At 43.6% G+C, this 15,491-nt stretch overlaps 1 protein-coding gene and 1 long non-coding RNA gene across 2 annotated transcripts in view; one reads left to right on the plus strand and one right to left on the minus strand.

Moving 5' to 3' along the window:
* The first annotated feature begins 367 nt into the window (after positions 1–367).
* asah2 (N-acylsphingosine amidohydrolase (non-lysosomal ceramidase) 2) overlaps positions 368–15,491 on the plus strand; it is a 21,596-nt gene continuing 6,472 nt past the window's right edge. The window contains 16 exon segments of the mRNA NM_001130358.1: positions 368–394; positions 2,956–3,093; positions 3,324–3,511; positions 3,684–3,833; positions 3,942–4,118; positions 4,358–4,485; positions 5,417–5,494; positions 5,639–5,759; positions 7,226–7,351; positions 8,035–8,121; positions 8,655–8,759; positions 9,178–9,259; positions 11,300–11,415; positions 11,616–11,710; positions 13,497–13,536; positions 13,742–13,837. Of these exon segments, the coding sequence (NP_001123830.1) occupies positions 2,973–3,093; positions 3,324–3,511; positions 3,684–3,833; positions 3,942–4,118; positions 4,358–4,485; positions 5,417–5,494; positions 5,639–5,759; positions 7,226–7,351; positions 8,035–8,121; positions 8,655–8,759; positions 9,178–9,259; positions 11,300–11,415; positions 11,616–11,710; positions 13,497–13,536; positions 13,742–13,837 (1,710 nt within the window). The 5' untranslated portion in view covers positions 368–394; positions 2,956–2,972.
* Positions 2,907–12,003, minus strand: LOC116412316. The gene is made up of 2 exons (XR_004223663.1): positions 11,745–12,003; positions 2,907–3,074 (listed from the first exon to the last, which is right to left on the minus strand). It is a non-coding gene; the product is annotated as an uncharacterized LOC116412316 (long non-coding RNA).

The following is a 15,491-nucleotide window of genomic DNA, read 5'->3' on the forward strand; positions in this document are numbered from 1 at the left end:
AAGAGAAAGATAAAGGTAACAGTGGCCTATATACCTGCTAATACTAATAAGAGTAAAGGGGGGGGGGGCAGTAAGGGAAAAACCATAGTCATAAGGGCACAACAGAGATTCAGTAGAAATCATATTTCTTTTGCTGATGTTGAACATAAGTGGATATTAGTTACTGGAAACAGCAGGAGGTTTGAACTCTGAGTCACAAGCGCCGGGTTCTTATCACTTGGAAGGGTTAATAACAGCAGCAATAAAGGAACATTAAGAAACAGCAGCGCAGACTGATTCCACTTTGATTCCAGGGCTTGGCCAGGCTGCACACAAGGCGACAGCTCCATGGAGTGAATATTGGGGATATATATATATATAGTTGGGACACTACAATAATATTCCAGGGAATCAGGTAAGAATTCCTCATAACTCTGTGGATTTCCTTCTAATATGGTTACAACTAAAATAAGACCCATTTTTGATTCACCTTGACAGAACCTTAGATTGTAAGCTCCTCAGGGGCAGGGTCTGTGCAATATAAATAAAGGATTAATACAGTAAAGGAACCCCCTGACTGGGCATTCATACCCAGGTGGCCGGACAGTCTGGTTGGAGCATGTATGGCAGGTTTTAGGTGATTCGGTCAGCGGCCTGACTCAACAATAACAATAATTAAGTATATATTAATTGCTACGTATATAACTACACATTTCCAGGGGTGTAACTATAGAAGAAGCAGGACCGGTGACTGCAGGGGGGCAAGGAGATATAGGGGGGCTTGTATGGGCTGGGACACCCTATGACACCCTTCAGTTTGCCCCTAACAAATCCCTTGGTGCCCATTCTGTCTGCACTATAATTCTGCCATCAGAGCCCTGGGTGCCATAATAGCCCTGAGATTTCTTTAGCTCCTATTCCCCCCCCCACTGTTTATTCTGTGTTGCCTGCAGTGACTGAGGCCAAACATTAGGGCTGATCATAACGCCGCTATTATTCACTGCCAGGCGCCGTCATTCGCATTGATTTGAAAAATACCGTAATTCTTTTATTCCTTTGCTTGGCATCTTGGCTCTGACTGGGCGCAGTGGCACAGAGAGGGGGGGGCAGAATGGTGCCTGGCTGCTTTAAACAAATCACTCTCTAATTGTATTTCTCATTTGATTTGCTTTCAAATAGCAATTATTGTCTGAATCTCGCTCAGCTCTCTACTCCTTTAGCGTTTGTTCCAATATTCCTACTGCTGCTGCTGGGTACAGCCAGACATGGAAAGGAAACCTCCTGTACGTAATGTAGGTGCTCCATAAGAACAGATACCAAAGAGATATAATAATTAGCCCCGGGCTACTATATGTGTCAATTTTCTATATAATCTTCCATAGTCCTCCTATTGTGTTATGTTCCTATAACAAGAAGCCTACAGGGGATTATGTGCCCTAGCAGCCTGGTTGGAGGGCTCTGGATTAATAAAACACTGGATTAAAAAAAAAAAGCACCAAATCTGGGCATTTGCGCTCTCTCATGTGTTCTAGTCTCTTTTGAGTCAACCAACCATCAATACTTACATTACATGATGCGGGTCTATTAAAAAGGAAGATTCCATTAACTGGTTTCTCCGCAGAGAAACTCGGCATTTTCCCTGCTCTCACGCCAAAGGTTCAAACCTCAAAAAATAATTTGAGATTTGTTTTCTTCTTTGCAGAAATGTCATTTTCATTCTCTGTTTAAGCCAGTCTGATATTTTGCATCTAACTTAATACCCCATTTTTTTCTTACTCAGTTTAGAAGGGCCCTTAGGCAAATGTTTACTTGGGGGTACGATTACCCAAGGCACAAATAAGCACTCACCCCAAATCCCCCCCTAACTGGCCTTCAGGCTGGGCCCCCTTAGCCCATAACAAGGTTACAGATATATAGAAACATTGGGGTAACAGTCACCCTGCTATAGTTCCAGGGGTACCCAGGGCACAAATAAGCACTCACCCCAAATCCCCCCCTAACTGGCCTTCAGGCTGGGCCCCCTTAGCCCATAACAAGGTTACAGATATATAGAAACATTGGGGTAACAGTCACCCTGCTATAGTTCCAGGGGTACCCAGGGCACAAATAAGCACTCGCCCCAAATCCCCCCTAACTGGCCTTCAGGCTGGGCCCCCTTAGCCCATAACAAGGTTATAGATATATAGAAACATTGGGGTAACAGTCACCCTGCTATAGTTCCAGGGGTACCCAGGGCACAAATAAGCACTCACCCCAAATCCCCCCCTAACTGGCCTTCAGGCTGGGCCCCCTTAGCCCATAACAAGGTTACAGATATATAGAAACATTGGGGTAACAGTCACCCCGCTATAGTTCCAGGGGTACCCAGGGCACAAATAAGCACTCACCCCAAATCCCCCCCTAACTGGCCTTCAGGCTGGGCCCCCTTAGCCCATAACAAGGTTACAGATATATAGAAACATTGGGGTAACAGTCACCCCACTATAGTTCCAGGGGTACCCAGGGCACAAATAAGCTCTCACCCCAAATCCCCCCCAACTGGCCTTCAGGCTGGGTCCCCTTAGCCCATAACAAGGTTACAGATATATAGAAACATTGGGGTAACAGTCACCCCGCTATAGTTCCAGGGGTGCCCAGGGCACAAATAAGCACTCACCCCAAATCCCCCCCTAACTGGCCTTCAGGCTGGGCCCCCTTATCCCATAACAAGGTTACAGATATATAGAAACATTGGGGTAACAGTCACCCCGCTATAGTTCCAGGGGTACCAAGGGCTTAAAATAACCCTGGGCCTGAAATCTCCCCAGGAGGCGGTCCCATAGTTTGGGAACCCTGCTTTTGAGAGCGTATAGATATAGTTGTTGAGATGATCAGGGAACACAAGTCACTCAGGTTTAGTTGAGAAGCACAAACTCTAGGAGAGTGACTGGAGTTGGTACGTAATTATTAAATGTCCATATGATCCCTTTCCTGCAGGGCTGAGAACATTAGAGATGGGGAAGAAGAAGACGTTCAGCAGTTTGGAGGTGACTCTGATCGTTCTGTTTGTACTGAGCGTGTGCGTGTCTGCTGGGCTCATCGCTGCTCTCTTCATCCTGCAGAGGGATTATAATGGTAAATAAAAGATCCACTAATAGTCATATAGGAATTATGCTAAGAACAATCATTACTGCTCATTCCAGTTGTGCTGAGATAAAGGCAACAAACCCATTTGCCACAATTAAGGCATTGAATATAAATGGAAAGCTAGTTTATGGCTAAGTCTAAAGATGCATTTAGCAATCAGCAGTTTCAGAACACGCGGAATTATAAAATGAATTAATTTTCATAATTGTTTTCTTTAGATCAAAGTACAACAACTCCCCGCCCACTAACGACCCAATCTACAGCAAAACCAACAACCACCACCACAAAACCGTCCCTAACAACAACCACAAAACCATCGCCATCAACCTCTGATCCCTTCCCAGATGCCTCTCTCATTGGTGTTGGCAGAGCGGACTGCACCGGCCTTTTGGCGGATGTCCCCTTGGTAGGTACAATGGGCAGTAACCAAGAAACATGGCTTCCCTCAGTAGGTAACTCATATAAGCCTCCCAGAGCAATTACTTTGATATCCTTGTGCCATTTGGATACCAATGTGTTCATTTAGATTCCAGATATATCCATGCCATGCATTGCATTTTTGTGCATTTATTCCCCAGATGGGATATGCTAGTAGTGACCAACTGGCCGGAGGAATCCACACCCGGCAGTACAGCCGTGCCTTCATTATAGCAGAGCCGGATAATTCCAAGCGGTTGGTGTACGTCAGTGCTGATATAGGGATGGTGTCCCAAAGAGTCCGCCTGGAGGTGAGAATAAAACTTCCCTTATACCAAAAATTAACTTACTGTGGGGTTATGTTCCATTACAGTATGGGGGTACAGCATCATTTGAGTCGTCTCTTTCTTTTCTGGTAGGTAATGGAAAAGCTGAAAGCCAAATATGGGAATCTCTACAGACAAGAGAACGTCATACTGAGTGGCACCCACACCCACTCGGGGCCTGCGGGGTATTTCCAGTATACCACCTTCATGTTGACGGGCAAGGGATTTATCAGACCAGCCACTGACGCCATTGTGAATGGGATTGTCAAGGTGCAGTCATTGTTTTTATTACCATTATTCAGTTATTTTTAATACACATACCTGTAAGCATTCAACCAGTGGGTACAGGTAGCAACAGACAAGAATGGGACATGGGAAATGTTTCTCATCAGAATGATATTGAAGCTGGAACTACTGTGGTTTGATTGGTGCTTGCAGTTAGGCCGCAGCTGGGAAGGGACTAATTCTAGGATCAACCAATGATATTCATTCATCCATCCCAATTCTAGAGCATTGATCAAGCCCATCAAAACATGAAGAGGGGTAGGATTTTTCTGAATAAAGGCACAGTCGAGAACAGTCAACTTAACCGCAGTCCCAGCTCCTATCTCCAGAACCCAGAGTCAGAGAGGCTCAGGTAAGGATCTGCGTTAAAATAGAGGTCTTGAAGGAACTCTTGAAGCTTCACAACCTAAATATTTCCAATGGGCAGTGGGAGCAGAGTTACCAGCCATGGGCGGACACGACTCAGGAACTCCCAGGGAGAAGGAATTGTGTGTTAGATACATATGCTGGAATTGAAGCCCTCATCCTTTTTATTTAAACTGAAGCCCAAATAACAGACAAATAATGGATCCTCGGTCCTGCAATCAAAAATGCGATCGATTCCTTCTTCCTAATAAACAGACAGTGATTTGTTTATTTACAAAATACCAATTATAGATAAAAGTGCAAAAAACGATTTCCAGTGATCCTGTAACAACATGAATAAGTGAAAGGAGGCCTTCCAAGCTAACATCCCCTCCATTGCCATGGTTGCCCATCAGGAGAAGACTATTTCCAATTCCCAGACTGAAGGTTCACAGACAAGATTTCCAAACCTAGTGGCCAAGTCCCAACCAGATATTGATACTATATTGGCTTCATGAAAGGACCAATGAGTCACTTTCACTAAGGGTGGCCAGGTTATTACCCAATATTGGATGGTGTTTATCAACTAAATAACCTTATGTAGAATTTGCAGAGGTTGTTTGTCCCAAGCTCTCACAATTACAAGTGTCCTAAGCAAGACAAACCTTGATAGTTAAACATCCATAGTATATACATCATGGGTATCAAACCTGTAGTCCTTCATCTATTGGGAACCTATAATCAAAGGTTGTTAGGGGAACCTGGGGTTTGTGCTTCAGCAATAACTGGGGGGACAGAGGTTGGACAACCCTGAGATACATTCAGTTTTCTCTTAGACTTCCCTTAGCCTTCCAGTAATACTCAGTGGACTCTTTGCCCCTAACTCTATCCCCTGATAGCAACAATGTCTCATTTATTTCTCCTCCTTCTGCATGCAGGTACCCATCCAACACAGACAAAGACATGGTGGTCCTGAAGATGGTAGATATGCACAACCAGGACATGGGAATAATCAGGTAAAGGGCTAAAAACTATGCTTTATATCTCTGGATCTCCAGGTGTTGTTGGAGTAAAACACCCAAACGGCTTCAGCCAGCCATGTATTCAGTACCTTCTGTCACTGTGTCCACTACTTTTATTACCTTCCTTGTTACTTGCAGTTGGTTTGCAGTTCACGCAGTCAGCATGCCCAACGTCAACCACCTGATTAGCAGCGACAACCTGGGCTATGCCTCCTACCTGTTTGAGCAAGAAAAGAATAGTGGATACTTGCCCGGTGAGGTGGGTACTTTGTTCATTATTGGAATCCAGAAGGGAAAAGCTTGTTGGCTGCACATATGCCTGATGGGATGGCAATATTACGGGGATCATTGGCCATATACAGGTATAGGATCCATTATCTGGAAACCAATTATCCAGAAAGGTCTGAATTACGGGAAGGCCATCTCCCGTAGACTCCATTATAATCAAATAACTGGAATTTTTAAATATGATTTCCTTTTTCTCTGTAATAATAAAACTAAGATATAATTAGTGGGGGCAGAACAGTCCTATTGGGTTTATTTCATGGTTTTATTTCATGGTTAAATGATTCCCTTTTCTCTGTAATAATAAAACAGTACCTGTACTTGATCCCAACTAAGATATAATTACCCCTTATTGGGGGCAGAACAGCCCTATTGGGTTTATTTAATGGTTAAATGATTCCCTTTTCTCTGTAATAATAAAACAGTACCTGTACTTGATCCCAACTAAGATATAATTACCCCTTATTGGGGCAGAACAGCCCTATTGGGTTTATTTAATGGTTAAATGATTCCCTTTTCTCTGTAATAATAAAACAGTACCTGTACTTGATCCCAACTAAGATATAATTACCCCTTATTGGGGCAGAACAGCCCTATTGGGTTTATTTCATGGTTAAATGATTCCCTTTTCTCTGTAATAATAAAACAGTACCTGTACTTGATCCCAACTAAGATATAATTACCCCTTATTGGGGGCAGAACAGCCCTATTGGGTTTATTTCATGGTTAAATGATTCCCTTTTCTCTGTAATAATAAAACAGTACCTGTACTTGATCCCAACTAAGATATAATTACCCCTTATTGGGGGCAGAACAGCCCTATTGGGTTTATTTCATGGTTAAATGATTCCCTTTTCTCTGTAATAATAAAACAGTACCTGTACTTGATCCCAACTAAGATATAATTACCCCTTATTGGGGGCAGAACAGCCCTATTGGTTTTCTTTAATGTTTAAATGATTTTTAGTAGAATTATAGTATAGAGATCCAAATTACAGAAAGATCCCTTATCCGGAAAACCCCAGTTCCCGAGCATTCTGGATAACAGGTCCCATATCTGTACCAGCAAAAGCCAAAGGTCCTTTTGTTCAGGCCACACTATGTAGCCGTGCCCGTATTGCTGGCATGGGCAGTTCCATACAGAAGAGGTGTTTCCCCCACTCTGTGGCCATGTGGTACAATGTACCCACCAAATACTTAAGATTGGGTTGTTTTAACCTTTACCAACCAATCAAATGCTTGCTTTTATGTTGGATTATTCCACTTGCCCTAGACCAATAACTGCTTCACTGGAGTGGGGGACACATGAGATCAGCTGATGCATTGTTGAGAGGTGGAGAGCATAGCAACGCACCACAGAGCAAATCGGTTTAAAATCTCCCTATTTGTGCATTTCATTAAACATAAATGTGACTTTTGTGACTTGGTTTTATGTTACAGGGACCATTTGTTGCTGCCTTTACAACATCCAATCATGGGGATGTATCGCCAAATACCAAGGGGCCTTGGTGCATAAACACAGGGGACTCATGTGACAATCCAGGCAGCACCTGCCCCATTGGAGGGGTAAGTAAACATGGGTTTGGTTTATTGGCATCGTGGCATTGACAGTTGTGTCATTCAGTTGGTCAGCATTATAAGTCAAAGTCTCCCTAAAACCTTCCTGGTGCATTCAGTACCACCTTCCCCATCAAAACCCACAATGCACAATGTCCTGACCTATAGGGTAACACAGGGCCCCCCAACCTTTCTTACTCGGGAGCCACAGTCAAATGTAAAAAGACTTGGGGAGCAACACAAGCACCATAAAAGTTCATAGAGGAGACAAATAAGGGCTGTGATTGGCTATTAGGGGCCTCTATGCACCCTATCAGCTTACAGGGGCTTTATTTGGTAGGAAATCTTGTTTTTATCCAACCAAAACTTGCCCCCAAGTCAGGAATTCAAAAATAACTCCCTGGTTTGGGGGCACTGAGAGCAACACCCAAGGGGTTGGGGAGCAACATGTTGCCCCTGAGCCACTGGTTGGGGATCACTGGGGTAACTGATGTGTATGTATATACTGGTACTCTGCACACTGTGATGGCCACACACCACATGGGAATATCGGAATGCCCTGATTGGCCCTATTATTTTTGGTTGCTTCGAGATACCGGCTTTCCTAGCGGGCCATGAACCATGTGGTACAAGGTACAAGAAACCTCTGAAATGCTTCCCACGATCACATTATAAACAGATTTCTTTCACAGGTATCAACGTGCGTTGCACTGGGACCTGGAAATGATATGTTTGAAAATACCAAAATAATTGGGGAACACATTTTCCAGAAGGCTAAGGTAAGTACATTCTATTTTGGGCTTTATGTCTTATTTTATCATCCTTGTTATGGGTCGGCATCATCCTGGGTGTGTGCAGGACGTGACTGGTCTGTAGGGCGTAGGATTGGGTTTCTATAGGCCTATTGTCAAGCCTGAAGAGCTGAATGGAATAGCATTTCCCAGTCCAGTAGGTTTCTCCTGCCTGGGATTGGTTTGGCCTGATGATGTATCGCTTCCTTATACAATGCACTATGGGTGGGAATTATACATTTGGAAGGATCAGACCCTATAATGTAGCTGGGTGTTGTTTGTCCCAACTAAATGATACCAGCTAAATTATACAACTAATTATACTCCATATTTGCTTTCTCACAATGATGCTACAATGTAGTCACGGGCTGAGGAACAAAGCTCCCTGTATTTGGGTTCCTACAGGCAATGACGCCACAATGTAACCATAGGCTGCTGGAAGCTGTTGCATTCCTATACAGTGATGCCAATGATGATAATGATACTAATACACTGATATCTTTCTCTGCTTTTCCTATCAGGAGCTGTTCAGTAACTCTTCCAGGGAACTTGAGAAAAGGGTGGATTTTGCTCATCAGTGGGTGGATATGAGCAACGTGACCGTGCAGCTGAATGGGACTCACTCTGTAAGTATTGGCACTAATTCTGCCCACATACAGGGCGGTCATGTCACCTCACTTATAGGGACTCCATGTTGTGTCCCTGGGGCATAAATGGAAATTACGGGAACCCCCAGCTAATCCATTTTAGGTCCCCTTAACCTTTCCAAGAAGGGCTAGGGGCATACCTTGTTGTTCCCATTGTGAGTAACCCCCAGCAATAATAATCACTGCACCCCTTAATATCTCCATTAGACAAATACTAAATAAAAAGGTAAATGGCTAGTTTCCCTTTAACATAAAATGATTCCTTATTCTGTGGCTGCTAATCTGTGCAGCTCTGTCTCTGCCACCAAACAGCACAATGTGACATTTATATGACTGGTAATTTATTGCTAATATTTAACTAAAAGGGATAGAATGTGTGTTTCTTTCTCCCATAAAGGCAACAACCTGCAAGCCTGCCCTGGGCTACAGCTTTGCTGCTGGGACCATTGATGGACCTGGATTAATCAACTTCACCCAAGGTAAGGATGGATTTGGTTTTACTTTGTACTTCCCCACAGTCTAGATTAGCCACACTGACTGAGAGCTCTGCAGTATTACCCACTCTCCTACAGAACGCAGCACTGTTACTCACTATCCAGTAGAGGGCGACAATATTACCCACTCTCCTACAGAACGCAGCACTGTTACTCACTATCCAGTAGAGGGCGACAATATTACCCACGCTCCTATAGAATGCAGCACTGTTACCCACTATCCAGTAGGGGCGACAATATTACCCACTCTCCTACAGAACGCAGCACTGTTACTCACTATCCAGTAGGGGGCGACAATATTACCCACTCTCCTACAGAACGCAGCACTGTTACTCACTATCCAGTAGAGGGCGACAATATTACCCACTCTCCTACAGAACGCAGCACTGTTACTCACTATCCAGTAGAGGGCGACAATATTACCCACTCTCCTACAGAACGCAGCACTGTTACTCACTATCCAGTAGAGGGCGACAATATTACCCACTCTCCTACAAACGCAGCACTGTTACTCACTATCCAGTTAGAGGGCGACAATATTACCCACTCTCCTACAGAACGCAGCACTGTTACTCACTATCCAGATAGAGGGCCGACAATATTACCCACTCTCCTACAGAACGCAGCACTGTTACTCACTTCCAGTAGAGGGCGACAATATTACCCACCGCTCCTATAGAATGCAGCACTGTTACCCACTATCCAGTAGGGGCGACAATATTACCCCACTCTCCTACAGAACGCAGCACTGTTACTCACTATCCAGTAGGGGGCGACAATATTACCCACTCTCCTACAGAACGCAGCACTGTTACTCACTATCCAGTAGAGGGCGACAATATTACCCACTCTCCTACAGAACGCAGCACTGTTACTCACTATCCAGTAGAGGGCGACAATTACCACTCCTAGAACGCAGCCTGTTCACTATCCAGTAGAGGGCGACAATATTACCCACGCTCCTATAGAATGCAGCACTGTTACCCACTATCCAGTAGGGGGCGACAATATTACCCACTCTCCTACAGAACGCAGCACTGTTACTCACTATCCAGTAGGGGGCGACAATATTACCCACTCTCCTACAGAACGCAGCACTGTTACTCACTATCCAGTAGAGGGCGACAATATTACCCACTCTCCTACAGAACGCAGCACTGTTACTCACTATCCAGTAGAGGGCGACAATATTACCCACTCTCCTACAGAACGCAGCACTGTTACTCACTATCCAGTAGAGGGCGACAATATTACCCACTCTCCTACAGAACGCAGCACTGTTACTCACTATCCAGTAGAGGGCGACAATATTACCCACTCTCCTATAGAACGCAGCACTGTTACTCACTATCCAGTAGGGGGCGACAATATTACCCACTCTCCTACAGAACGCAGCACTGTTACTCACTATCCAGTAGAGGACGACAATATTACCCGCTGACCTATAGAACGCAGCACTGTTACTCACTATCCAGTAGAGGGCGACAATATTACCCACTCTCCTATAGAATGCAGCACTGTTACTCACTATCCAGTAGAGGGCGACAATATTACCCACTCTCCTACAGAACGCAGCACTGTTACTCACTATCCAGTAGGGGGCGACAATATTACCCGCTGACCTATAGAACGCAGCACTACTACTCACTATCCAGTTGAGGGCGACAATATTACCCACTCTCCTATAGAACGTAGCAGTGTTACTCACTATCCAGTAGGGGGCGACAATATTACCCACTGACCTATAGAACGCTGCAATGTGTTACCCACTTGCCTATAGATGGCTGCTGTTCTAACCACTGACCTGCAGAGGGCAGCAGTTAGAGTGCTACATTATGAACCCTAGTCCTGCGCTACAGCTTCACTATCACCCACTGTCCTACAGAGGGCAGCAGTAGGGTTCTGCAGTATTACCCCCAAACAATTCTTGGAATATTCCAGTATTCTGATATATGAATGATATGCCCCATAGATGTATGTACCGCACTTACAAAAATGCCACTTGTCGCCTATGTATTATAACAGGAGCCGTGGAAGGGGACCCGTTTTGGGATGGGATTCGTGATGCTATTCTGGGAGTTCCATCCAATGAAACCCAGGAGTGCCACAGTCCCAAACCCATCCTGATAAACACAGGAGAGGTACCGCACCGTATTTGTCACTACATGCCTCCAGCTATTGCTTTATTTATGTATATATTTATTTATCTAATCTTGCCTGCTCCGTGTGTCCATCTACAAATTCACCCTTTCCTTTCCCGTGCCCCCCCCCACCGCTCTCTATTGGGCTGGGTGTGTATCAGTATTTATGGGGTCTCTGTGAGCAGTCTCTCTACTTGCAGATGTCTCGGCCGTTACCATGGCATCCCACCATAGTTGACGTTCAGATGTTCACCATTGGGTCCCTTGCGATGCTTGCGGTTCCGGGAGAGTTTACGTACGTATCAATGTGATCTCAAAGGGTCACTTACCTATTTAATCAATGATAATTTAATCCCATTCTGTCTATGGTCCTGTTTGTATATGGGTTAATACTGCACACTGTAAATGGGTACCAAAGATTCACTGGATTTTCTAGAATACAGATATGAATTGGGTTAATTGTTTGAGCTATAGGAACGGCGAGACAGAGAGAGTAGCTGTATTACTCACAGTAGATGTAGATTATACATAGGGGATACAACTGGACTGTAACTAGATACAGGGGATAACATCAATAGATATAGTAGATACATTTAAGGGACACTGTCATGATTTTTATGGGGTACTTTTTATCTCTAAATGACACTGTTACACAGCAAGTAATTCCCTCTGCCATTTAAAATGTATTCTTGAACCAACAAATGTATTTGTAGCTGTAATATTGGTGTGTAGGCGCCATCTCAGTGCATTGTGCCTGAGTCTGAGCTTTCAGCCAGCGCTACACATTAGAACTGCTTTCAGCTAACCTATTGTTTCTCCTACTCCCATGTAACTGGAGGAGTCCCAAGCCGGACTTGGATTTCTTACTATTGAGTGCTATTCTGATACCTACTGGGAGCTGCTATCTTGCTCCCTTCCCATTGTTCTGCTGATCGGCTGCTGGGGGGAGGGGGGATATCACTCCAACTTGCAGCGCAGCAGTAAAGTGTGCCTGAGTCCGAGCTTTCAGAAGGACCCAGCGCTACACATTAGAACTGCTTTCAGCTAACCTATTGTTTCTCCTACTTCCATGTAACTGGAGGAGTCCCAAGCCGGACTTGGCTTTCTTACTATTGAGTGCTATTCAGATACCTACTGGGAGCTGCTATCTTGCTCCCTTCCCATTGTTCTGCTGATAGGCTGCTGGGGGGGTGGGAGGGGGAGGATATCACTCCAACTTGCAGCGCAGCAGTAAAGTGTGCCTGAGTCTGAGCTTTCAGAAGGAGCCAGCGCTACACATTAGATCTGCTTTCAGCTAACCTATTGTTTCTCATACTCCCATGTAACTGGAGGAGTCCCAAGCCGGACTTGGATTTCTTACTATTGAGTGCTATTCTGATACCTACTGGGAGCTGCTATCTTGCTCCCTTCCCATTGTTCTGCTGATCGGCTGCTGGGGGTGAGGGGGGGGGGATATCACTCCAACTTGCAGCGCAGCAGTAAAGTGTGAGTGAAGTTTATCAGAGCACAGGTCACATGGCTGTGGCACCCTGGGAAATGAAGAATATGGCTAGCCCCATGGGGAAAACAGATTACAATGCAGGATTCTGCTGGAGAAGCTCTATTAACTGATGGGTTTGGAAAAAACCATGTTTTCCCATGATAGTGTTCCTTTAAAGACTTCAGAGACAGCAGCTATACACATACAAGCTGTACATTACATAGACAGTCAGTACAATGTCTATAGTAGAGACAGTAGACACAGTAAATAGCCAATAGATCCAATAGAGTCAGGAGATGCAATACAGAAAGCATTTGGCGGCTATATTTCCAGAAGGGGTAGTTTGGTGGCGTCAGTAAATATTCTAGATACAATTTAAGGTAGGATACAGAACACACAGATAACATGGGGAATAAACATTTATAGCCTGTGATCAATTCAGCGATATTCATATTTGGCCAATAGGAAAAGCGATGACAAACTGAATTCAGAGAGTCTTTTCTAATGTTATTGATGGTGCCTGGCAAGAGCATTAGTTCATATGGGCCCACAGTGCCCTGTACTTAGAGCTCACAATAACATACATGTATTTCCTTAACAGAACCATGTCGGGAAGACGACTGAGAGAAGATGTGCAAAAGGTACGTTTTATGTGAGCTGCGGCAGGTTGTTTATACAGAACTCACCAGCATGGGATCCATAGCCCTTGCCCAGTTCTTATAAGTGTCCTATAGTCTGATCACCACTATGGCACAGAGACCTCTTCCTACCATGATACAGTCCAAGTCCAAGAGAGACTTTTCTCATCAAACATTCTGGTCTGTGCTCCATTTGTTTCTATTCTAGGTACTGGACCCGGCTGGAACCCAAGACGTGCAGGTTGTGCTCTCCGGGCTGTGCAATGTATACACACATTACATTACCACCTTTGAAGAGTATCAGGTAATGGATTATATTTTATACATTTTTTAAATGTATTAATTATTTAATGAAGGTAAGCGAACAGAGACAAAGAACATAAATAAAAAAAATCCATGTAACAACTTTCCATGCATTCCATACATGCACTACGCAATGCAGCAGCAGTCAGTCCCCTCCAACCTCGACGCAAATTCCCACAATGCCTTGCATACTCTATGGGGCACATTTACTAGTCCACAAACGTCCGAAAAGCGTCCGAATGCATTTTTTTTCGTAATGATCGGTATTTTGCGACTTTTTCGCGAATTGTTGCGAATTTTTTGAGCGCTCAATACGAAAAGGTTGCGACAATTCGAGAAAGTCGTAATGGCTATGAAAAAGTCGCGACAATTCACGAAAGTCATAATGGCTATGAAAAGTCGCGACAATTCACAAAATTTGTAATGGCTATGAAAAAGTTGTGACAATTTGCTCAAGTCGTAATGGTTATGAAAAAGTCGCGACAATTCGTAACGGCGACGAAAAAATAGCAAAAAATACGAAAAAGTTGCAAAATGTTAGTTTTCCAGTCCGAATTTTTCTCATTCGGATTCGTGGATTAGTAAATCAGCCCCTTACACTGACAGAACTTGCATCTGCTTGCAATGCCGCAATGGAGCAGCAGGTGGCTCTGCAGAGCGGTTCCCTTTTAAAAGACTATTGGGGGAATGTAATAAAAGTCGCAAACGGAAAAAATATGCTCACAAATTCTCACATTTTCTTCCACTGTTGGAAGTGGTCGCTCTACAGTTTCCGCATTCGCAAAGCCCATATTAAATTCACACAAAGGCAAATTTGTTATTTGCATTGCAAATAATGTTCCATTACCTTCCCCCCTATACCCTCTAACCTAAATAGAAAAGAAAATCGGTTCCGTAGAGGAGAATGAACTGGGCTTGTAGATAAGAGTTGAGATGGCCCCACGGGGACAGAAATATTTAATGAAATTACCCTTGTTCTGTGGGATATTTGTGATATCATTGTGTGGTTTTTATTGGATCATGGGTAGAAGCTGTACAGTAACAGCTAAATCTAACCAGCTAACTACTTAACTAACTGAAAAATCACAACTACACACCTCTCACAAGCCATGGCTAGCTAACTATTCCATACTGAGTCACAGGAGAAAGTAACAACCATTAGGATAGGGCTAATCCGTTACATTTTTATATACTCAACCACAATTTATTCTCTGTACATTATCATCTTTTATTGATACATTCATACAGCCTGAGAGGTGATAAATATTAAGGTGTGCATATAATAGAGACACAGAGAGAGAGACGGTAATAGTGTATATTACAGATAGCTATATAATAGATAGATAGATAGATAGTTACAGTAATGGTGCATATTACAGATAGATAGATATATAGATATCAATTTACAGTAATGGTGCATATTACAGATAGATGGATAGATAGATAGATGATAGATAGATATATATATATATAGATAAATAATGGATAGATATCCATATAGAGCAATGGTGCATATACCAGATAGATAGATAAATAGATATAGATAGATACAGACAGACAGACAGACAGATAGATAGATAGATAGATAGATAGATAGATAGATAATAGATAGATAGATAGATAGATAGATAGACAGATGATAGATAGATAGATGA

The sequence above is a fragment of the Xenopus tropicalis genome, chromosome 7, assembly GCF_000004195.4.
Source record: "Xenopus tropicalis strain Nigerian chromosome 7, UCB_Xtro_10.0, whole genome shotgun sequence".
In the NCBI taxonomy this organism is placed as follows: domain Eukaryota; kingdom Metazoa; phylum Chordata; class Amphibia; order Anura; family Pipidae; genus Xenopus; species Xenopus tropicalis.